General features: G+C 34.1%; 2 protein-coding genes across 3 annotated transcripts in view; both read left to right on the top strand.

Annotated features, from left to right (window-relative positions):
* The window catches only part of LOC126977151 (uncharacterized), a 102,331-nt gene that overhangs the window by 45,889 nt on the left and 29,521 nt on the right, over nt 1–26,921 (top strand). The window lies entirely within an intron of this gene.
* LOC126976923 (uncharacterized) overlaps nt 9,650–26,921 on the top strand; it is a 77,439-nt gene continuing 60,167 nt past the window's right edge. For both annotated transcript variants that reach the window (XM_050825545.1, XM_050825544.1), the window contains exon 1: nt 9,650–9,928. In XM_050825545.1, coding sequence (XP_050681502.1) covers nt 9,874–9,928 — 55 coding nt within the window. In that variant the 5' untranslated portion in view covers nt 9,650–9,873. The remainder of the gene's footprint in view (nt 9,929–26,921) is intronic.

Below are 26,921 nucleotides of genomic sequence, written 5' to 3'. Positions count from 1 at the left end.
TACCTAGTATTTACTATTAATACATTTAAAATTTGCAATCTACTCTGTATAGCCCTGTGCTGTCCCAAGGCGTAAATAGAATTGGGAAATCCGAGGGAAATGGGTGTCGAAAGACGTAACTAACTGCTTTTCTATGTGGAAGTGTCACGCTGCCGTTTAACTATGACATGAGAGCACGAACGGGCCAGACCCGGTATAGTATCAAACACAGAAATACGGCGAAAGCTTACTCCACCACAATATACAGCGGTCCTAAAAAGAGTATTTTTTAATGACAATGAGGGACGAGACGGACAGAAAGTTCATCTGATGGTTATTGATACAACCTGCAGATTGCAATGCAACACCGCTCAGGATTTTCACTTTTATAATTTTAACACATGCTGTAAATACCGCAATAGGAAGAATTAGTATGTCAGAAAGAGAAAGAAATCGTCTGGGATTGATACTGCAATTTGTTTATTCCCGGTTACCTACCCATAGTCCTCCAGTGCGTGACTAGCTACCCTTATGAGAACTCGTTTTTTAAAATAAGTTGTTAGGCGCAATTAGGTGTAAATAAATATATACTAGCACGCGCGCGGAGCAGCGCGATGCGCGGCCGTCTTTGCCTAGCGTACCTGCATCAATGAAATGTAAGTACTAGATACTCGACTCGTACACCTACAAATTTTACAAAGACTGTGACAAAGGCGTGTAGCGACGTTGCCGGTCGTACCCGTAGTACTTACGGGTCAGTAGAGGTCAGAAGAAACATGATCAAAGGCTGTTCTTTTTTGTTAAGATTATTTTCGGAATTAGTTTATTTGAAAATTTCGTTTTTTGTTTGTTGATGAACGCCCGATTTAATTATTACAAAGTATTTTGATTGACTAGTAGTGATCCATTAAGTCCAATTAAAAGTCATATTGTTTTCACCACTCTGTATAACAATAATCAGTTTAAAAAGTAGAGTTCGAATTCACTTAATTGTAATGTAACTTAGTAGTTATAACGTGCAGGTGCAAAACTAACAACAAATTTTATTATTATTTATTAAGTCCCTGAATCCGGACCATTAAATTGCATGAGTGTACGTGAATTATACATGTAGGAGTATTTGGCACGTCTTTTTATTGATATGTTAGGTCTGCTTCCCTTTCACACGACACTGTGGTCGAAGACTTGGCCTTGTCGCGTAGACAAACCGATGTTGCCGTATAAGAAGGATGAATGAAGAATAAATGATATTCTAACGTTGCAACACCGATTTCATTCATTCTATTTTTTATCTATAACTATTAAAATGACATTTGTTACTGAAATTTACTTACTCCGACCATAGAGTACTTTTACTTCGGGGCCGGCAACTGTCAATTATGGCTTGTTAATGTTATCATAACAATGCAGATTTTTATGGTAGTGGACCATTTTCTTGAATTTATAGTGAAATTACTCGTTAACGCTATGTAGTTCCTCATTGTAATGGAGTGTTTTTTTTTAATTTAAAAAACCTTGGCTAAAAGCACTCTCGTTCTAAATTTGCGTCGACAAAATATTCGAGTTATAGTAGCGAATTTCATTGAAAGTGACTATGAACATCAAAGCAGATGCACAGGTACGTCGGTTTTAAATAAATATATACATTTTGGACACAGAGCGTAACGATCCAAATACTAAGTTCTCTTTTAATAACCGTATAACTTTTATTTTTCAGTTGTGGAACATCAACAAAAACGTGAATAAAATTGCAGTTCCATCTGTATCTTCTTGGAATAAAAAAATTTACGAAACAAGCAGGAGATAGATCAATGAGATTGCTAACTCAAATGTCCGGAAACATTTATTTCAAGGCCAGCCATCAGTTTCCTCTCTGAATGAAGAAGATATTCTACCTATTAGTGAAAAAAGACATTTCTCATAAGGTCGAAATTCAAATTAAAAAAAATAGGATTTATAATCACTTATTGAACGTCAAAATCTACCACCCATTCAAAAGAGACTGCCTCAGACCTGAGAAGAATGGGCGCAAGAAACTCAGCGGGCTTTTTTTTATATAAAATATGGATTACAATGTAATATCGTACAATAAACATTAATAATTAAAGAGCCTGAGGGTGTTCGCTTTAATCCCAGTCCGTGGTGTCATTAAGAAAATTGTTTATGCTATAATAACCTTTCCCATACAAATGTTTTTTAACAATTCTTTTAAATTTCGTAACACATTTGTTTTGTACATTTTCTGGGATCATATTGTAGAAGCATATACATCGCCCAACAAAAGACTATTTCGACCCAACCGAGTAGTAGGCATTACAAGTTTATGTTTGTTCCTCGTGTTAACATTATGAATGTCACAGTTTCTAGAAAATTCCTCAATGTGCTTATGAACATACAAATCATTATCAAAAATGTATTGAGAAGCAACAGTCAAAATATTTATTTCTTTAAATTTTTCTCTTAATGATTCTTTAGGACCTAGGTTATAAATCGCGCGAATAGCCCTCTGCTGCAGCACAAAGATAGTATTAATATTGGCCGCACTGCCCCATAACAATATACCATAGGACATAATACTATGAAAAATAACTAAAGTATACTAATCTCCCCGTATCTATGTCAGTTAACCGTCTGATTTTCTTAACCGCATATGCTGCAGAATAAATACAATGTCAACTAAATTAACCCAAAAATGTGTTTTCTACTGAAATATTATTGTGTAGTGGATCATACGCCTCAGTAGTGTATCATTTTATCAAAAAATACACTATTTTAATTGACTCATGATATGAAATATTGTTGCAGTAAGGGACATGGCTTTTCAATAGAAGGTGGCGAAATAAGACTCACCTCAGAGCTAGTCAGTTTTGTGCCTTTAGAATCTAAAATGTTTTTCATATATTTGATGTTATGTAATTTCAGGGAATGTATTATGAATAAAAGAAAATAATAACAATGGTGTATTAATTTTATTTTGAAAACCTATAATAATGAGAACTCATCTACATTATTACTATACTCATATTTATTGTATGAATGAAGTAATTGTATAAGGTACAGTCCTATTATTTATTTCTTGAAAGTGACTTGGATGTGGGCACTAAACTACAATAATTGATTTGAGCCTTTAAAGTCCATTACAGGATGCACCTAAATATTATGGCTTTAAGTTACTTATAAACAAGCTGCTTGACTGTACATTGAGAGCATATTGGCAATCTTTTCATTAATAATGCCTTGTTGCCCTTGTGTGTACACTAGTTCCTATACAATATTGGTGGTATTAATATGCCCATAGCATATTGGAATACTTTAAATCACATATTGTGATTATGTCATTATTAACTATGTCTCTTCAGTAAGTAATTTCCACACAATATGCAGAATAATAATTATTGAGATTATTAAAAATATTAGAATTCAACTGTGTAACAAAACTTTAGTTTCATCCCAAATTTAATTATGTCCTTACTTTGGTGTTACTGGACTTAGCAGAGGTTTACTGTTCTTATTTTTTTGTAATTTCTGTTCAGTGAGTTAATCAAAGAATAAAATTAGGTCTGCTTTAATAGATGTTCATTAGCAATAAGTATATTCTTAAGGCGCTATGGATATTATAGTTAATATAATTAGGTGTCAAACATAAATTAACTAAACCACAAGTAAAGTATATTATCTTTATTTGGAACAAACAATAATTACAGCATTAGAAATAATAAGGGCCAAATACTATTTGTGCCAATACATGGTGCAGCACCAGCCGATTTGGCCTGGTGAAGTAGGTACTGAACTTTTAATATTTATAGGCAGCAAATGAAAACACTAGTTATTGGTAGGTAAGCTACTATAGTAATATATTATAATATTAATTATTCTAGTAGTAGAGGTACAAAACTATATAATGAAAGAAACAAAAACCCTCCATGAGCAAGAAATTGAATAGAGCACAGTACCTGTAGTTTGTAGATTATTAAATTTTAAATAATATTATTCCGTTCCTACGAAAGGACACAACTCCAAAAAGTGTTTATTATCCAAACAGGATTTCTCTTAAGGTGGACAGGTAGGCCACTGAAGATCTTAGGCTCCTTCGTATTCTTCGGCATGTTTCTCCACTACATAAAGGGCAAATACTGGTTTTCTTCATCACATAAATAAAATTCGTATACGGATAAAATATTGTTATGATAAGGAAATCTTAGTTACCTCCTCATTTTTTTATTTCATTGAAATGAAATCAAAAAGAAGTATATCACTCTTCTTGATAATTGAATTGAATTACTATTCCTTACAAAATGAATACACCTTATAAAATTAATTTTAAAATGAGTGTTTCTCTCAATTAGCTAGCTACTTGAAAATATCCTCGACAAACGATCTCGTCCACAAGATTGTAGGACGACAAATCACTCTACTTTAACTGTCAATATATAGTAGAGAAAATTACCACTGATATGTCAAAATTACTTTTATCTCTACTTTTGACGTAACCAGACGAAATAATTAAGCATGTTAGCTTCAGTAGACATGTCGAGATAAGTCGAGAAAAGGCGTAGAGATAATTTTCTCGCGGTGCGCATCTAAGCCTGGCTGATGGCAAGTCATTACTGCCGCCCACATTTTCTTGCAACACCAGAGGAATCACAGGAGCGTTGCCAGCCCTTTAGAAAGGTGAAAAGCTTTTTTTGAAGGATCACATCGTATCGTCCTGGACACACAGCACAAGCTCATTTCTTGGTTGTACGTGGAAGAAGGTTTCGGTGCGAAAGTGTTCTCTCTGCATCTTCTACCGCATTTATCACAGGGAGTGCTCAGAGGAGCCACAACCGCACCTTTTCAAAAAATTTCTTGCCTCACACAGCCACTTTGTGGAATCAATTACCGGCTGCGGTTTTCCCGCCCTGATACGACTTAAGGACGTTCAAGAAAAGAGCATACGTCCACCTGAAGGCCAGCAACGCATCTCTTGACACCTGTTGTTGCGGATGTCCATGGGCGGTTGCCTCACCTCTCCACATCCCGTGAGCATCTTACCCGTTTGACCTTTCTTATATAAGTAAAAACTGCTTTAGTGCCTAGAAAACGAAATACCTTACATAATGACGTAAATTTTATTCGACTATATGAAATTAAAATAGAGCCACACTCAAAATTTTTTCACCAACGACAAATGCTGCAGTTTTAACGTGCCTCACTGTTTAGTACAGTAGTTTTGGGATAAATATATGTTTTTTCTTTATTTTGTACCTAATTTCATAGAAGAAAATATTTTTTCGTAGTTTTAAGAGATATTACAATTTTCATAGGACATCTATAGAATCCTCTTCATATGCAATACGGCATTCAATGTTGGTATCTTTATTTCCACATAAAAATGTAATCAAAGTCATTAAGATCGTATAGAACCACTAATAACCATTCGATCAAAGTTTAGTGAACTTTAAACCAATAAAATAATGAATGCCTTTACATCGATATTGTGCAAGTCATCTGTAACACGCAACTACGATGCATCCTATCGATTGATTTCAACACTTAGTTCATAAATTTCGATAGGCACGTGTTGTAACTTGTCAATAGTTTTATTTATAAAGATCTAACTGAACCGACAGACGTTGTTCTGTACATAATAAAAAAAAATACTTTTAAGGGCGCTTAGTACTACGAATTTACAACCGAGACTAATAAGTGCAAATTCGCGTGCGCGTCGGGCGTTATAAGTTATTTGTATGCACTGACCTATGTTATATCCACTGGAAAAGCTGTATAAATTAACTAGAAAGGGTCCATATGTTTACCAGCAATTTTTTTAACCTATTTGAAGCGCCACTCGCGAGCGTCCAGAGAACTAATTATGACGTATACATAATACAAATGGCTGCGAAGGAACGTACAATACTCTGAAGTATTTTTACATTTTGAATTAATTTCGTACGTTTTCCGTGTTATTTATACTTCAGGAATGAGCGTAATAAAGTACACATTTTTTTTTTGTAAATAGTTTTCCTGTCGATGATTGTTTAGCTGAGGTTGTCATCACTAGTTTTAGTACCGCAGACTCTCGCTACATGGCCAACAGCCCCAAAATGGCGAATATCAAACAGACACAAAAGCACTTTGACAACCGCCAGTCCAATGGTAAATAGCAGAGTTCAGTGTTTGTAGGCCATTATAAAAGTGGCTTTCTTCGAGATCATTGGAGCGCAACTTCTGTACTTTAGTACTATAATCTATTCTGTGAGCGGGTTGCAGCATAAACATGCTAACGTTGACAATATATCTATGAGCATTATGCGTTCCCCTTGGCTTGGAGTGAAATGAATGAAAATATATATATTTTTTTTAGTTTTGGCATCAAACAGTCACAAAATTAAAATTTTAATGGTATATTATTACTATAGAGAATATATATTTTATTTATTGAAATACGATGCGAGCACAGGGGAATCGTCATCATTTTCTTTATATGAAAATAAGGGACGAGACGAGCAGGACGTTCAGCTGATGGACTTGATACGCCCTGCCCATTACAATGCAGTGCCGCTCATAATTGTTGAAAAACCCCAAACTTTCTGAGCGGCACTACAATTGTGCTCGTCACCTTGAGACATAAGATGTTAAGTTTCATTTGCCCTGTAATTTCACTACGCGCCCTTCACACCGAAACATGATAATGCTTTCACATAACTGATCCCGGTAGAAATAGGTGCCATTGTGGTTCCCATAATCTATCATTTGCACAGGGCAAAGGAGCCTCCCACTGGTTTTTCCCTATCTTCCTGTATGTAGTAGAAATATGGACAATCATGGGCCAAGAAAGGCAAAGAATTGATTCAATCGAGGTGTGGTGTTGGAGGCGAATGTTAAGAATACCTTGCACGACGAAAAGCACCATGAACCAGCTCCGAATAAAAATAAAAACTCGCTCGTCCGCCATATGCAGACAACGTATTCTTTCATATTTTGGCCAAACAATGTGCAAAGGCAAAGAAAACTTGGAAAAAATAATTATTGGAAATACCAAAGGCAAAAGATTGCGCGGTCGATCTCTAACAAGTTGGACTGACTAAATTATAGACTCGTCATCCAAATTCTCTACGATTGTAAGAGACGCGTTGGACAGAATACGATGGAGGCAGATCATCCGCTCCAGAAGAGAGAGAGAGAGATTATTAAAATTAATTACACATATTCTATTTATTATAATATAAAGAAATTCAAAACTGAGTCTTTTTCCGAAATTATCTCTTCGTTAAATTTCGATACAGTAGGTACATGTGATACTAAGGATACTCCAAATTTGGTTTCTTTAACAAAAAACAATGCATTTGTATACAAAAATAGTAATTAGGTGAAAAATTTATGACTACATCACTTTTCCCAAATAGCAACGAAACTTCTCAACAAATAAGTGAGGCAACTATTAACAACCACCAAATAGTATCAAACTATAGATAAAAAATATTTATAAAAAAAATTGATGCCTTTTTACCTTTTTTTAAGTATTTATCATCCATCTTTTTTTGTCGATAGTTTATTTAACTATATTACAAAGGAGTGAGATTTAAACACGTAACTGTGATTTTCCGGGGCGTAAAAATAGTAGGGGAGTCCCAGTCCCAAGGATGTCGTAAGAGGTGACTATGGGCTCTTAAAACTGGGAGAGTCACGTGAAGTAGCGGCCTAGTGCCGCTATGTTTCATATACGCTAGTGGCGAGGACCGGAGCCCAATTCCCTCCCTCCACCAGAACATGACACCGTATCGCCGAGCGGTGATATGACAAATGGGGTTTTTCGACGACACCTCCCTTTAATCCTCGCCTAGTATCGGAATACTGGGTCTTGAAATCTTGGGGGTTTGCCAATTCTGCGGTTATCTGGAGGGCAAAGCCGAATTGTAATAGCTTCAAAGAAGCTGGGCGTCATAAATCTATTTATGCACGGCAATACTTCAAACCAGCCTACATTTTAGCGCTCTACAAAGCGCAGGTCCAGCCCCATATGGAGTATAGCTGTCATATCAGTATCAGCTATAATCCATTTGACCACGTGCAACGGAGAGCTGAGAACTGCTCGAATTGTCGCAGTGCCACTGTGATCGGTTCGATCACCTGTTGTTGCGTGGAGACGTCGCTTCATTGTGTGATCTATCGCAATCATCACGGAGAGTGTTCCGAAGAGCTGTTTCACTACTTTTTTTATATAAGAGGGGGAAAACGGGCAAGAGGCTCACGGGATATGGAGTGGGTGAGGGAACCACCCATGGAACTTCCGCAACAACAGGTGTCAAGAGATGCGTTGCTAGCCTTTAAGAGGGGAGTATATTCTTTTCTTGAAGCTCCCTAAGTCGAATCGTTTCGGGAAAACAGCAGCCGGTTATTGATTTTAAAGAGTGGGTGTGTGAGGCAAGAAATTTCTTGCAAAGCGCATGGTTGGGGCATGCCAGACGTCAACGTAATGCGGGTGGTATTTTGTGAAATAATTTATATTATTATTTGAAAACGATCAACAGATGGTGGCATTACAGCCATTGTAAAATACTCTGTTTGATTTATAATTTAAAAAAAATATTTATAGTGACTTTTCAAAAGCGCTAAGTTTAAGCCTAATTGAATAAAGTATAATTATTGACCTTAACTTTGTCCATGGATGTGTGGCGGTCCTCTACAGTGCGGTTTTCAAGGAATTTTCTTCCACGTAAGTACTACAAAGCTGTGGAATGAGCGGTGTTTACGACGAGACGATACGTCGTACTTTCTTCTTACTAAAAGTAAATGTTTTTCTTGTGATCGCGCAATGTGAAAAATGATTTCGAAAATATTTTAATATGTTTAATTGTATCATTGCGAATGCTCTAAAGACCTGAATACGTAAAATTAAAATAATATAAGAACTATACTAAAAAGGCATAAAAGGCATTTATTTGCACTAAATTGATTCTTTTAGAAGTATTTTTGATGTTATTTCTAATATGCTAGCTACTACAACCCCTTCGGAAACAAATGTCGCTCTGAGAGAGAAGAAGCGGCACAAGAAACTCTCCCAGAATTTTTTTTTGTGCTCTTTTTAATCAAATATACAATATTGTATTGTCATTGCTATTGCAATAAAATAACCATAATCTAGTCCCAGGATGTCGGATCCCTTAAATATTCAGGTGTGGAGTAGTAGGATTGACGACAGAGTCATTATTTAATAAAACATTTAAATTTATTTATACATAAAGCCTGAACAGTGGCTGGGACTTTATTATAAAAGTGTATTCATTTACACTTAAAGCTATTATGTATCTTATGAAGCCTACTAGAACTAGTTACAAGCAATCCCTTATTTCTAGTGTTATTATAATGAAAATCACTATTAAGATCAATGAGTAAGAGGTGTCATACCTATGTTATTTGATTAGATTGTGTCACAACACATCTATTGTCGTATATATTGCGTATTCGGTCTTTAAAAATTTACGTAGCAAGTTCAGAAATTATAGTACATACTTAACAAGCCCCCGTAGTAAGTACAGGTATAGAGTTAATCAAACCAATAGAGTTATAAAGTGGATCGACTCTTGGTAGAGTAATTAATTACCTTTTAAAATCGGTCGAGTAACAGGTCCGTTTGCTTCGCGACTACGTGCTGGCCGCTTATACAGGCATGCAGTCTGTGTTTGACTTTCGAACGGTGATGACAAAAGAGTTTCAATACCAATACGCCATAAATCGGCGGGACTTTTGACAGCTAGCAATTTTGGCGCTGTATTTTCAGTCACGTTTGAGATATTTTAGTGTTATAATAAAACGAAAAAATGTTAGTGTTTTGCTGAATTACTTTGTATTGTATTTGTATTGATTGAGTAATGAAATATTTGTAATAAGTGAAAGTGTGAATTTGATAAAATGAAGTTTTCGACGTGTATTTTGGGTGGAGTTTTGATTTACGTCGCGTTCTTAGGTAAGCAATTTTTTTTTATTAATAACATGACCATGAATGCTAATCCTTCAGTCGGAATAATAAAATGGTAAGTTGGGTAAGCAATATTTAATTTAATATTGCCTCATGCTTCAAAATCGAAGATAATTATTATATGTTTTTAGTGCTATTAAAAGTGTTCTTATTTAAAGTTTGGGTATATGAAATGACAGCTTTAATTAGAGTTTTCATAGTATCAATAAAATTCAAAGAGCTGTTTTCCTTGCATTACTAGGGCACTCAACTGACCTTATAAATTACGTGAATTGAAATGTAAGATTATACGTTTTGTGAATACCGAACAAGGTCACATTATTGTAACTAATATTCTGATATAAATCTTCACTGTTAGTTTGAATTTTAACATATATTTTATTGAAAAAAATTTACCTTTAATAGTGGGAGGCTCCTTTGCACAGGAAGCTGGCTAGAATAATCTAGCGTCTTGGCGCTTATTTCTGCATTGAAGCAGTAATGTGTCAGTATTACTGTGTTTCGGTCTGAAGGGCGTCGTAGCTAGTGAAATAACTGGGCAAATGAGACTTATGTCTCAAGGTGACGAGCGCAGCTGTAGTGCCTCTCTGAATTTTTGGGGTTTTTCAAGAATCCTGAGCGGCACTGCATTGTAATGGGCAGGGCGTATCAATTACCATCAGCTGAACGTCCTGCTCGTCTCGTCCCTTATTTTCGAAAAAAAAAAACCTATTTGTTGATAAGCAAAGCTATTAGTGCTAGAACGCATTGCGAATTGCATTGCATTTTGTGACATATGAAATTGTATGAAACTGCACGCACTTACGGAAAAAAGTCCGCGCGGATATTTTACCCCAAACAATCCGGTGTTGCGGTGCGGATTTTTTAAGAAGCGCGGCTACGTGGGCAAGACCCGAGACCGAGACCGCTCAGTCGCGTACCGCTTATGAGAGAAGGATGTCGCGCTCTTCGCATTCTGTCTTCAAACTTATTATTGTATAAATGACATGATGATCAGAATGCACACACTCACATATTGAACTGTGAAAGTAACCATTCCGAAATTTATTACATTTCATTATAATTATATATACAATTGGCGCCATGCCAAGAGGGTCACACTGATGTAGATTTTAAAATTATGAACATATTGACACGAACTATTTTCTCAGCTGGAAGAGCGCTGGGACGTAACCCTATAAGCGTCACTCCTAATCCCACATCGTCCATTATAAATTACATTTGTATAGTTATTTTAATTTTATGTCAATAGGTAATCGATAAAATGCGATAAGATGCAACTAATAAAATCGACACTCTTTTGAGGCTAACTTTTAGCTAATTCGTTAGAGTAACTAAATAACCACAAACTGTGCAAATAAATAAATTTCATTCCATTTACACCGTATAAGTATATTTTAAAACTATAAAACTGTTAATATGAATAGAGTTACCATAATTTTTGCCACTTCTCCTTATTTCTTTGCCTTTACCAAGTGTTGGTTGGAAAGCCATAAGGAGTCGGCGAAAAATTTTATATTTATGTAAAATATACTATGAGACGTACTAACATCATAAAAAAAAATATCATTTTTGCGATCACATATTCTAAATATATGTAATATTCAGTTAGCAGTTATCATCAAAATCGGTCAAGCCGTAGGTAATTGAGGTATAAAAGTCTGAAATATTTTTAAATTCACATTCGTGAGTAGTAAAATGAACAGATAACATAAAATTAATAAAAAGTATGTACAGACAGAGCCTACAGATTTATAGTTATATAGAATATATTACTTAGATAGATTAATACATTACTATGTACTATCTATTAATCTGCCTATTTTAATATTATTGCTATTTTTTCGTTGACACAAGTCGTATGAGTATAAGGCGGGAAAAATCCAACAATTTAAAAAAACTTTTAGACTGTATTAATTTCCGTTCGTATTTTTAGTAAAAAGGTACTTTTTACATTTTTTCGTACAACAGTATTGGTGACATCATCTGACACGCCTTAATACTCAATACAATACTTGTTCTGTTGTCCATTCACATGCGTCACGGCTGAAAACAGTACAAACTGACTTAAATCACGCAATTTTTACCGTGAAAAAAATCCGCGCGGATCTTTATTCGCAATGCGTGCTAGGCCTTACAGAAAAGTATATTTTTTGTCCGTCTAAGTGTATCCCAACAGCCCCATTATGTGATTTATTGCTGGGTACCTTTCACCATTCCCAAAATGCTTTGTTTATCTATGCTGTATCACTTTGGTATCGCAACATTAAATGCATATCATTTTAATTGTACCTGCTTGTAAATTGCTGAGAACATAATGATTTCGTAAACAAACTATTTATTGGATTTAATTCATCTCCAATTTAGTGTTATTGATATTTTTCGATTAAGATAATTTCGATAAGATACACAATAGCTTTAAGGGTAAGTGCAAGCAAGCATTGCGAATTTTTCCCGCGCGGTACCTTCCACAAAATTCTGTGACATGATTGTATAAAGATGCAGGCATTCGTGGACAAATATCTGCGCGGAAATTTTACCGCAAAAAATTTTTTTTACGTGGGCGTGACCGCTCTGTCGCGTGCCGGTAATAAAATAATAGTTATAATTTTTTCGTCCTCCAGTATTGATGACAGCTTTTGACACGTCTTAATAGGTAAGTACTTAATACAAGACAAAATATTTATGTCATGTTGTCCATTTACATGAGTCTCGGCCGAGACCTGAATACAAACTGAATTAAACCACAATAAAATCCGCACGGTTAAAAATCCGCAATGGGTAGGCCTTAATGTATAATTTTTATTTATTCACTTTTATAATAAAGACCCAGTCGCTGTGCAGGCATTATCTATAAAAAAGTTTGAATGTTTTATTAAAAAATGGCTCTGTCGTAAATCTTACACCACAGCTGAATATCTAGATAATGGTTATTTTATAGTAATAACAATGACAGTACAATATTGTATGTTTTATTTTTAATAAAAAGGTGCCAAAAAGAATGCTGGGACAGTTTCTTGCACCGCTTCTTCTCCATTAGCGCCATTTGTTTCAGAAGCAGTGGTAGTGTTAGAAGTGAAGAAGAATGAGTATGATATCTCTAATTCTCTAGTGCTGAATACTTTAAACAATAATATAATAATAAATAAAAAACTTTTATTTTTATTTTGTTATTTATATTTCCAAACAATTGGTAAACAGTGTCTTATAACACCTATACCTATACCAGCGGGAGGCTCCTTTGTACAGGATGCCGGCTAGATTATGGATACCACAACGGAGCCTATTTCTGCCGTGAAGCAGTAATGCGTTAGAATTATTGTGTATCGGTCTGAAGGGCGCCGTAGCTAGTAAAATTACTGGGCAAATGAGACTTAACATCTTATATCTGAAGGTGACGAGCGCAATTGTAGTGCCGTTCAGATTTTTTGTGTTTTTCCGAGACTCCATTGTAATGGGCGAGGCGTATGAATTACCATAAGCTGCACGTCCTGCTCGTCTCGTCGATTATTTTCATAAAAATCATATGAAAAATATTCTTGAGGTTGACCGTGAGGAGTTGGAAAAGTTCCAGCTAAAACCTCTTCAATAATAAAGCAAACTGCATTAATCTTTTTATTATGTCTTGTTCAACTATTACGTTGTGGCTTCATCTACAGGACTTGCTTTACCCCCAATATTATTTATAATTGTGCTGCGTAAAAGTAACCACAATCTATGCAAATAAATAAATTGCATTTAATTTTAAATTCTTAAGCTGTAAATGTGAAAAGAGTAAGTAATCATATTTTTCTTACCACTTCTCCTTAAGGCAATATTTGCATATTAGGAAATTGTCTTGTTAATTTTATAGGATTAAAAAATGATGCTAATAATGTACATACACAAAATTCTAATGTAAATATTCAAGAATTGTAACTAAGAATAAAATATATTTTATAATCAATAAAAAAAGATTTATATAACCTTTCCTTACATTATCATATAATGTACATAAAATTTAAGTAATAACCTAATATTTTCCCAAGTTAAATAAGATAAGTATAAGTTATCACTTCTGTCTAGCGTCCCAAGATGCACACGGTTTTTTTCTGTATTTCTTCTAGATTATAATTTACCAGTACTGTGGGAGTTAGAAAAGAACCACACTGTATACAAATAACTTTACTAATTGTAATTTCTAAGTAAATTAATTACTTAAATTTGTTTTAAAGGTTATTAACCAAAAGTTGCAATAATTTTTAGTGCGTGACATGGGCAGGAAATCTCGACATAGTCCGCGATGGCAAACATAACAATTTTCAACATCAGCTATACAAGCGATTACTATTGAAATCAAAACATCTAGCCCTGTATCATTTAAATCTTACGACCCATTTAGCCGAATGGCTAGTGACCCTGACTACTAAGCTAGAGGTCCCGGATTCGAGTCCCGGTAGGTCGGGATTTATATGATGAATATGAATCTTCGTTTCTCAGTCCTAGATGTTTATATGTATTTATGTATGTTTAAGTAAGTATATCGTATTAAATATAGCGTTGTCTTGTACCCATAGTACAGTCTATGCCTACTTTGGGGGCAAGATAATTTGTGTAAAAGTGTGTCAATATTATAAAAAACATATATTTTAAAATACTCTATTTGATTGAAAAGAGTGGCCGTTGAGTTTCTTATATGTTCTTCTCACGAGCTCAACTATTTACGATCATAATGTGGTAAATTCAATAATTTTAATAAGAAATATTTATCGTGACGGTTCAGAAGCGCTTAGTTTAAGCCTATTTGAATAAAGTTTATTTGACTTTGTGACAAGGACGGGGGAGGGGTCAAAAAAGCTATGAAATTAGTGTGACGTAATTTAAGGATCTCTCCTTATTGCGTTCAACTGTTTTGATCATAAGAAAACTACGTTTGAAAAAACCGACTTCAAAAACTAAAAACTATAAAATCACAATAAAGATTTAATTTAATACACCTCTTAAGCAAACCTAGTACCATTAATATTAATAAAATACTATTATTTGTATGTGCTACCTATTGATAGATTTTAAGTCGGTGCCAAGCCCTAAAGATAATATTATAAGCAGCTTACTTACTGTAATTATCAATGACGTCTGCCCACTTGGGTTGTTTTGTTCTAGACGAAGCTATCCTGCTTAAAAGTTACGCGTGGCGAGTGTAGGTATCTATATGGATCGGCACCGACTTCAAACCTATGCCATATGCTATATTTTAAATGCTATGAACTTCAATACCGAAATCGGATTTATGTAAACCCCCAAGATGGCGACAAGTGAAAGTAATGTCACGGATGTCCAGTTGGTCGCCGGATCCAGGCGAGAGTACTCTGACCTTTTAAATATAAATTAACTCAACATTTGACCTTTGAACCATATTTTCAACTTATTGCGAAAGAAAATTAAAGAGCGTCGGTGGTGCAATAGTTTGAACTGTTGTCTCTCACCACGGAGCTACAGGTTCGATCCTCGCTAATACCAATATTTTTTTATTTTTTATTTTATGACAATAAGTGGTCTCGTCCCTTATCAGTTAGGGGTCAGTGCCGCTCAAGGTTCTTGAAAAATGAAAAAATTCTGAGCAGCACTACAACTACGCTCGTCACCTTTGACATGAGATGTTAAGTCTCATTTGCCTAGTAATTTCACTAGCTACGGCGCCCTTCAGACCGAAACACAATAATGATTCACGGCAGAAATAGCCGCCGTTGTGGTGCCCATAATCTCTTTGGATATTTTTTCATGTTTCTTGACATGTTATACGTATTTAAACTATGGTGTTTACATAAAAACACTAATAATAGGGGTTGAAGTATTCATACTTGCCGTTTTATTGTAATAGGTATCGAATTGACATGGAAGCTTCATGGAAAGTTATTCTATTAATAAAATGTGCAACATTCGATCATTGAATTTTGGTTGTTTTTTTTATTTAGCTTAGACAAGAAAGATGGATACTTCGAATATTCGAGTAATGTTCGAATACGAGTTCCGACGCGGAACTAACGTGTCAGAAATCGCATTATCATTGTTGTTGGGAGAGGGGTTTGCACGATGAACGCAACGTGATATTTTTGTTTAAATGCTTTCGCGATAGAAGATTTCGTCGAAGACGCCCATGACGAGTTCCGTAGCAGAAAGTAACATAATATAAAAGTTCTTGTAGTTCGTTGTAACGATTTATGACGTTTTAAAAAAAACTACTTACTAAATCTCGTTCAAACCAATTTTCGGATGAAGTTTGCATGGTAATGTACATCATATATCTTTTTTAAGTCTTATTATTCCCTTATTTTAGAAGTTACAGGTGGACACACATTTTACCACTTTGGAGTGTCTCTCGCGCAAACTATTCAGTTTAGAAAAAAATTAAATTAGAAATCTCAATATCATTTTTGAAGACCTATACATAGATACCCCACACGTATGGGTTGTATGACAGACAGAAACACATGACGAATCTATACGGGTGTCGGTTTTTTGGCTACGAAACCCTAAAAACGAATTTAAATTTTTCAGTAAAAATCATCAATTTCAAACTTTATACTAATTACACAATAAAGAACAAACAAAGTATTCGACACCGGTAGTTTTATTGAGCGTCCTTATATATACTGATATTTGGTTGATCGATCCTGCCCATTCCAGGATTACGTGAGTGACCATTTCATCGTCAACCAGGCATCTTCTGCAGTAGCTATCAATACACCGATTGTGAAAATATGTTTTTTAGTAATGTGTGACCAGTTACGGCAGTTCCCAATATTCAGTGTATCTCTTACTTGAGAAAAAAATCGTAACTACCGTTGACTTTTCTGTCCCAATAAACTTATCGACGGCATCTCACCTTATCCATACACGCTGTCTGTCAATGGGACGACGTATAGCTTACCAGCGATAGAAGTTTGTATGGAAATTGCAATTCACGTGTTCCAATATACGGTGATAAGAATTACTTATCGGGTATATTGGGACAGCTTCAGATTATTGACAGCTAATTACTGACAGTAGAAGGTAGTAATTTATATCTATCTGTAGATAGTATATTGGGAACGGCCATTAGAGTGTCCACCATGACTCGGATATCGTGTCTAATTAACATGATGAGTTGACAATAAAGAAACAGACAGCTTTTTGATGACATTCTATGAGTTAAATTACTGGGCAACTGAGACTTAACATCTTATGTCTCAAGGTGACGAGCGCAATTGTAGTGCCGCTCAGAATATTTGGGTTATTCAAGAATCCTGAGCGGCACTGCATTGTAATAGGCGTCCTGCTCGTCTCGTCCCTTATATTCATTAAAAAAAACTTTCAAATCAGACCGCTGAGTTTCTTGCGCCCGTTCTTCTCAGGTCTGATACACATTATTTGGAATGGGTGTTAGTTTTTTACGTTCAATAAGTGATTTAAAATCCTATTTTGAATAAAAATATTAGAATTTGATAGTTATATAATATTTGTTGCTAAAATTACGTAATGAGTTTCTTTAAAAATGCTAGTATTCTATGTAAAAAACAAGTTTATATATTTATATAAATAGCACTTTCACGGATATGAAAGCTGTTGTTGAATTAATTATGTTGTCGGTTATTTCACCGGTGAATATCTGATGAATCGTGGGTTGGGTTTTTAAGTATTTAAACATTTATCTACGGTTATGTAACGTTTGAGTTTTTGTTTTGAATGAATCATTTAAAAGACCTTCTGATTCGTCTGGTGTTGCAAGAGAATGTGTGCAGCGGTGATCACTTAACACCAGGTGACCCGTACGCTCGTTTGTCCTCATATTCCATAAAAAAAAGACCTGTGAAGCCTTATTCGACATGTTATAAGTTGTTCAAATTTGTAACACTATTTAAAAATAATAATAAAAGTGTGTGTGCCTTTGGTGTAATAAAACAAAAATCCTTAAAAACCTATTACTCGTGCTATTTTACGTTTGTAGGAAAAACAATATAGTAAGAAAGAAGGTGTTAAATACAAGCACTGAAAATATTACTATACCGAATAATTGAGTTAAATAAGGTGTAAATTAATATCATTAAATAAAATTTTATAAGTAATTGGGGAGAATATACTGTTTTTATTTAAAAACTTGTATGTAAATTGAAATTATATATTGAACAATTTGTTATTTTTTTTAAAGTGATAACCATACTTTCTGGGATTAATTACACAAATTATATTTGTAAACAAAAATTGTTAACGATGCGGGACTCGAACCCGCGAACCCCCATACGGGTTCCGTTCGAGCGCTCTTCCATTGAGCCAACCATTCGAGAGTTAATTTCAGAAGTAAGGGTTATCACTTTAAAAAAGAATAATTTGTTTAGATTTGAAAGAGCGACATCTCTTGGTTGATTTGAAAGAGCGGGTTATCAACTGTAAAGTAGATCCTGTAGATAGAGCCATAACCTGAGAGTTGAACAAGGCATACCAAGATTCATGAACGATACGTCACTCGAACGGTTGGCTTAGTGGAAGAGCGCTCGGACGAAACCCGAGAGAGGTCGTGGGTTCGAGTCCCGCATCGTTCATAAATTTTGTTTATAAATTTAATTTATGTAATATAGATATTCACTTAATTCTCGTTCGTTGGTTGAGGCTTGGTGGAAATATGAGTTACAGATTTCCTTTTATGGATTTTATCTGTGGATATTATGATTATTATAAATTTGCTACAATTGTGTTTGGTTTTTCGAAAGCCCGTCAAATGATTAGGACATAACAGGAAATAATACTGTAAAATAGCCTGTTATAAATTATAAGACATTGTATCATATGTAACAAAAAATTAGAATATTAATCAGGTAATTGCTTATTAAAATAAATTGTTAAATAGACCAGCGAATTTTAATACCCGGGCTTAGCCATTATTTGAAGGATATCCAGTTTGTCATGTTTGGGTTTTTTGTTATTGCATTCTAAGGTTACGCAACAATTTATGTTAATAGTGCATTAGTTAATTATGTATTTCTTTTGAATAAATGATGCGAAATGTATGTTATACGATGTAATTAAATCCTAATGAATTTTATAATTGCTCATTGAAGGTGATTCGGTAATTCGCGAATGAATACACATTACCAGTGGGAGCCTCCTTTGTACAGGATGCCGGCTAGATTATGGGTACCACAACGGCGCCTATTTCTGCCGTTAAGCAGTAATATGTAAGTATTACTGTGTTTCGGTTTGAAGGGCGCCGCTAGTGAAATTACTGGGCAAATGAGACTTACCATCTTATATCTCGAGGTGACAAGCGCAGTTGTAGTGCCGCTCGGAAATTTTGGGGTTTTTCAAGAATCCTCAGCGGCACTGCCTTGTAATAGGCAGGGTGTATCACTTCCAATCAATCCTGCTCGTCTTGTCCCTATTTTCTCAAAAGTGATTCATTATGATTACTCTTTGACGACAGTTAAAGTTTTAACTGCTCACAGGTATAGTCAGAAGAAACGGCGTAAGATTTCGTAGTATTTTTTAATTGCAATTCAAATTGGTGATAATCCGGGGTTAATCTACATCATAAAACTCTGGTGAAACTAATTCGACACATGTTTTGCCTCTACACGAGGCATCCTCGGGAGCTGCTGTCTCACCAAATTCTGTAATTATGATTAAAGAATACTCATAACATTTAGATTATAATAGATTCCGCAAAATAACGCCTATTTAATTCTTTTTTTTTTAATTACTAATCCCTTATTAGACGATTGTGTATAACCTGTACTATGAATGTCTATGACTATATCTTTTACTAGCTTTTACCCGCAAATTCATCCGCATTCACCAGTGAAACCATATTAGTTGGTGTTTCAATGCTGTCACATACGTATACATACAAAACAATCATAATATATCTTTTATAGTTAAGGCAGCGTTCGAATGAAAATTTTTCGTTTGTCTTTCTCCGACTTTGCTTAACCGAAACGAAAAAGTCTTTTCATTTTTCGGGTTTATATATGGCATATGAGACTCAGAAATAATGTGGCTTTCTATTGGTAATAGAATTTTTGCAAATCGGTTCACTAAATCCCGAGATTACCCCCTCTTTTATAGGATGATAAACAAGTGTTGGGTCACCTGGTGTTCAGTAATCATCACCGTCCACATTTTCTTGCAACACCAGAGGAATTACAGGAGCGTTTTAAAAAGGTACACAGGCTTTTTTGAAGGTCTTATTGTCCTCATAACAACGCACGTCGAAGAAAGTTCCTTGAAAACCGCACTGTGGAGAAATGCCACTCACAAATCACCGTTCACCGCATTTGTTCGTAACACTCTCGTCACGCATTCACCAGCTTACTCCACAAGTCAAGAAATCACCGTTCGCGTAACGCTAGCGTTCGTTCATTACGCTCTCGTCACACATTCACCAGCTTACTCCCCAAGTCAAGAAATCACCGTTCGCGTAACGCTAGCGTTCGTTCATTACGCTCTCATCACACATTCACCAGCTTACTCCCCAAGTCAAGAAATCACCGTTCGCGTAACTCTAGCGGTCGTTCATTACGCTCTCGTCACACATTCACCAGCTTACTCCACAAGTCAAGAAATCACCGTTCGCGTATCGCTAGCGTCCGCTCTTAACGATCTCGTCACCAGCTTACTCCACACGTCAAGCGTGCGTAAAGAGGTTTTCCTTCAAAACGCGCCCGCTGGGTTTCTTGCGAATGTTATTCTCAAGTTTGAGGCATATATTTTCGAATGGCTGTTAGTTTTTGACGTTCATTGACTGATTTTAAGTCCTATTTTGAACACAAATATATTAATTTAGCAACCTCCCAGTCGACAGCAGACGAAATTACTGTTACAAAACGCTTTTAAACCAAGCTTCGTTCAGTTTCACGGTTACTAATTTCACGGTCAACAGTTTTAGCTGCACACGCACTAAGATATGTTGTAATATCGAAAAACTTGAATATTACTACCGGTCGAATTATAATGTACTCTCTACTGACATTGGACACGCCCGTATGACTGTGGGAGAGCTTGAAATGTTTGTTAACAAGATGAAGTACAAATCTTGCAATCTACTTATGTCATGTCAATGTCTGTATTATCTTTCTACCATTTATTAACATTTAACTATCTAAATGGCTCAGATTTTGATTTCGCTATTTATAACCTAGATCCTAAAGAATCATTGAGAGCAAAATTTAAAGAAATTAACATCTTGATTGTTGCTTCTCAATATATTCTTGATAATTTAATGTATGTTCATAAGCACAAAAGTGAATTTGCTTGAAACTGCCATAACCATAATGTTAACACCGGGAATAGACATAAACTTATAGTGCATACTACTCGGCTAAGTCGAGTTAGTAAGTCTTTTGTGGGGCGATGTATATGCTTTTACAACAAGATCCCAGAAAATGTTTAAAACAAAAGTACTACATTAATAAAGTAAAGGTTACTATAACAAATGATAAATGATATATACCATAGTTTGGGAATGGAGTGACTGCCCTCAGGCTATTAAATAATAAGTTTTATTGTACAATATTTCTTTGTAAACATATTTTTTCGATGAAAAAAAAGCCCGTTGAGTTTGTTGCGCCCGTTCTTCTCAGGTCTGAGGCATTCATTTGGAATGGGTGGTAGTTTTTTTTTACTTTCGATAAGTGACGTCACATCCTCACACATCGTCACATCGTCACATTTTGATTAAAAATATTTGAATTTGAATCTTAATACATTATTTTTATTGACATACCAAGATTTTCTAAAATATACAAATAATTTATGTAAACTTTATTCAGACAAAGCAAATCTTATAACTATATTTTTATTACTATAATTACATTAAATTAAAACTATCATTACGGAGAAGTGTACCAAGAATACTAGCAGCATTTCCGCGTTGGAAAGCTAGGCTGATCCGTTGACCGAAATAGCCTATACGAAATAACCTATACATAATACAAAAATACCTTTTCCCAGTGGGAGGCTCCTTTGCACAGAATGCCGGCTAGCAAATGAGACTTAACATCTTATGTCTCAAGGTGACGAGCACAGTTGTAGTGCCGCTCAAAATTTTTTGGTTTTTCAAGAATCCTGAGCGGCACTGAATTGTAATGGACAGGGCGTGTCAAGTACCATTAGCTGAACGTCCTTCTCGTCTCATCTCTCATATTCATAAAAAAAAAAACTAAAAACTTAAAGGCCGGCAACGCTCCTGTGATGCCTTGTTGCAAGAGTATGTGGGCGGCGCTGATCACTTAACTAGTGTTAAGGTGAGCCGTAGGCTCGTTTGTCCTCCTTTTCAATAAAAAATACTATATTATATTATGTATAATATTGCATATTACGAACAGAATAGCCTTCTTACAGGTATGTTAAGCTCTGTTGTATTATTATAAATAATGTTCGTACAAAAACACTTAAAGTGTTTTAAACGCTAATTAATATTCAAGATACTAATCTTATGTTAAATGTGTGTTAATCAAACCATATATTATAATTAAACAATAACACTGTTGCAAAGCTTTTAAATTGCAGCACGGGCATACCAAACATATATATAAACGGCCACGTGCGAGTCGGACTCGCCCATGAAGGGTTCCGCAGCTGCAAGTAACTTAATATAAAAGTTCTTGTAGTTCGTTGTAACTTTGATCGATTGTTTAATAAAAGTGTATTTTATTGAATTAAGTTATTGATAATACGATTGATGGTGTATTAAAAAAAACTACTTACTAGATCTCTTTGAAAGTGACTCTAGCACAAACTATTCGGTTTAAAAAAAAATTCAAGTCAATTTTGTGTTTTGTTGTATGAAGAAAAAAAGTTTAGAGTTTCAATTCTAAGTATGGGAAATTCCCAAACTTACTGTTTCTTTTCTATTTTTGTTTGAAAATATTAATGTAGTTCACAGTATACATATATTAACCAAAGTTCAACAGTATAGATCTTATAGATTCGGAAAAAAGTGGCTGTGAAATACGGACGGACAGACAGACAGACAGACATGACGAATCTACGCTACGGAACCCCAAAAAACATACAACTGCATATAGAAACATAACTAATCCATTTCTATTTTAAATGAAGCTGAGAATATTATTAATTGTATGCAATTTAATTAATTAATTAATAATTAACATATTTGACGGATTAAGATGGTGGACGTGGTAGTCATTAAAATCATCCCACGTGTTTGGTCTTAAGGCTGCTGAAAATGCATACGCATGCATATTATATTATTATGTATTGATATTATTGCGATATTGTTTATTGAGTCGAGGAGGCGGTTAAATTATAATCGTATATTGTTTGTCAAGGGTGAAATCAACAATATTTAAGGCGAGATTGTTTTTTTTAATCGTACGGGTTTTGGGATTCGAGTTTCGTGACTCTAAACAATATGTTTTTTTTAAGGTGATAACCCTCACTTCTAGAATAATACACAAATAAAATTTGAAAAACTGAAATAAAGGCACAAGCTGAGAGTTGAACAAAGCAAACAAGATTTCAGTTCCAATTATATAACTATTTATCCACAAATTTATTGAATTTAACCAAACAAATATTGTGATTATTAATAAAAAGTGTCTATTAGAGTTTCAAAATATTAATATATTGGTTGTCATTATGGATTACTCATATTAGCTTTATGAATAAACATATGTATGTAGTTCCTTATAGCAATATTCTATGCTATTCAACAGACTGATAAGTTAGATATATTTGGTTCCTAACATTCCGAACTGGAAATGAGAGTGATTAACAATTATATAATCAATAAAATTATTACGTAATAATTATATTCTCATAGTATATTTGAATTAACGTCTCAGGGACAAAATAATATGATATGTATAACATTATTATTTCATCGAGATAATAAATATGTTTCGGTCCAAAAACCTGACTTTGTGAGGTTTATTGTTTGACTTTCACCTTTATTAACCATTAACTTATGAATAAGTTTACTTTTGACCCAATATGACAGCAGGAAACATACTATTCATTATAATTACTTAACAGTAACTTGACGTCCTTCGATAAGTGCGGGCGCGTTTAAGTCTTTTCCTTTGTCGATAGTTTACCTATAATATTACGTATTTCCTTATCAATGAACCTAATAAAGTTTATTGAACTTTTTACATTTAATAATCTTTATGTTTAGCTTTTTCTGACATTTAAACAAAACAGAGAATAAGTATTAGTTAAGTTAGAAAAAGATATGTCTTTTTCTAACTTAACTAATACTTATTACTAATACTTAATACTTATTACTTTTTTCGACAAGAAAGTTATGACTTTCTTGTCGAAAAAAGTCTAAAAGTTGGGTGATTTACATAGATTTACACTTATAATGTATTTACTTAAATAATGTAAAAGTAAATAGAATATCGTTGTGTTTTTTTTAATCTGTTTATTAAACAATTTGCCCATTATGTTGGAATTTAAAAGAATTCTTTACCATTGACTATAATCTAGATACAACCCAATCGAGTTAAGTTTAAGTTAGATGTAAAAAAATTAAGGTGTACAAATCAATATACACAAATTAAATGTATTATTACTTAAAGTAATTATAGTGATTATGTATATTTCTTGAGAAGTAGGTTTAACTTTCATTTACTGGAACCTTTACGTTGTTCTTGAAGATAATCTGTTGATATTATATTTTAAAACGTTATACCCATCATCTGATTTGACTTTAATAATATTGTAAAAAATAAATCAACAGAAAATATCAGGTAGAACCAAATAGATAAAAAATTTCGCAATTAATTTATAAAAAAAATATGCCGTGATTGCGGTAGTGGAATTTTCACGGTTTACTTAAAATGATGTTAAGATTATCAATTGGAAAAGACAATGATACTTATATAACGCCAACATATTCTGAATGATAATTTACAACGATAATTTATGAAACAAAAGAAGTATGGGGTCGATTGTCGTCGCCCTGTTGCTTGCTGACCCATAGTTCGTTGTTTGGTAACGTGCGTGGCATTCAAACTAATGTTTTATAACCGTGTCGCAATCTGTCTGTGCAAACTTTCCCAGTAGGTATCTCTGCTATTAACTTAGTGATTCGGGTATCGCTTTCTGATTGGAGAAATTAAAAACTGTAATGATGTCGTAACAAAGATGTTATATTAAAACTTTTAAAAAATAATAATAAAATGCTCGCAAAATACCTTTATTTATCTGCGGTGTGTGTTGATGCATATAATGTTCTCAATGACTTACTCGTGTAATGCAGTGAGTATTTTATTTTTTTATCAATTATTATTATTTATCAATTTACATATATTGTAACTGGATTAAGTTGGATTGGATTTGTAAAAGGATTAAGTTGTAAATATTTATTTAAAGAGTTGGCAATGAGTTAATTGCCACCTCTTCTCACTAAAGCTCAATCTTTTCTAAAAAATCAACTTTTATCCATAATTTCAACGACTGTCTTATTAATTTTCGATCAGGACACGTGTCCTGACGCGAGTTTATCATTTTATACCCATCCCAAGAAAAGTGCTCAACGCCGCTACAGAAGTTTTCACTTCAAAATAACTTTGCCGAGCAAGAAATTCGGAAATTTCTAAACAACAAAATATAAATGTTCAACGGGCCAAAATAAATTTACACTTCAAAAAGTGAATAGAACGTGTATCGAACCAGGAAATCTTTTCCTGACCGAGTTCTAGAACTGGAATTCAAAATTCAGAACCAGAAGTAGTTTTGCATGCTCCAATAATGTTACTGTTAATTACACGTCATGCTGTTTATACAACAATAATTCATTAGCATAAATATTTGCTGACAATCGTATTACGTATTGTATGATGGTAAATTGTCCTTTTTAACATCCTTCTAAGAAACTTGAAAATTTTCAAAAATTTGGGTTATTGGTTTTACCCCGTTTTTCGAAAATCGAGTTTTCATAACTTGGATTAAACTTAGATTTTGAATACAATTCTGACCGATTCAGACTGGTAGATTTTAAGGAATCTCAAAAAACTAAGAAAAAAAAAGATTGAAAACTGTGATGTAAGTTTTTATACAAAATAACTTTTAGTTTCCTGTTGAGAAAATTGAAAATTTTCAAATACATTTGACAGCTAAACCTTTGAGCCCGTAGATCTTAAAATCGTCATAAGTACAATTTGAAGCGTTTAGGTTTGGAATTTGCGGGAAGTTGTAGGGATGACCTTTAGGTTTAACCGTTTTCCTAATTTTATTCTTCTTCCATATACACTTTTTATGTTTTTTATGGAAGAGGAGTACAAACGAGTTTCTCTCTGTTCATGGTGTTAATATTATGGTTATGAGAGTTTATAGCAAATTCATTTATTAACACACAATTATCAAGAATATATTGAGAAGCAACAGTCACGATGTTAATTTCTTTAAATTTTGCTCTCAATGATTCTTTAGGACCTAGGTTACGAATAGCGCGAATATCTGTCTTCTGCAGCACAAATATTGTTTTTATATCGGCAGCAATTAGACAGAGAAAAACGGTCGAATGAAAACCTTTTTTTACGAACGCTGCCTTAACTTTCAGAGATATAACTATAAAAAATTATGTTTGTTTTATATATGTATGTAATGTAAAAACCAGCTAATATGGTTACACTTTTTAAATATTAACGAATTCGCGGGTAACAGCTAGTATAAAATAAACATGGTTTGCGTTCAAATAGCAGTACACTAAGAATTTATTCGTCTTATTAATCCTTAGATAGTCGAAGGAAAACCTCATTAAGTAATTGAGCAGCTGCCTCGTAATACTTTTAATAATCACTATGTGGTTTGGCTTTTTACCTCATCATGCTATTAACATAATCACTAAATATTGCACGTTCTTACATGTTGCTATAACAATTTTTATGAGTATAATGATAAAATTGACATAATCTACATACACATGTTATGTGAACATTAATCTGACATAATATGTAATGAATGTGTATCTGATTTTGACGAGATAAGCTTAAATTTATGT

The sequence above is a fragment of the Leptidea sinapis genome, chromosome 2 (assembly GCF_905404315.1).
Source record: "Leptidea sinapis chromosome 2, ilLepSina1.1, whole genome shotgun sequence".
Classification (NCBI taxonomy): domain Eukaryota; kingdom Metazoa; phylum Arthropoda; class Insecta; order Lepidoptera; family Pieridae; genus Leptidea; species Leptidea sinapis.
This window is presented reverse-complemented; position numbering and strand designations above follow the sequence as displayed.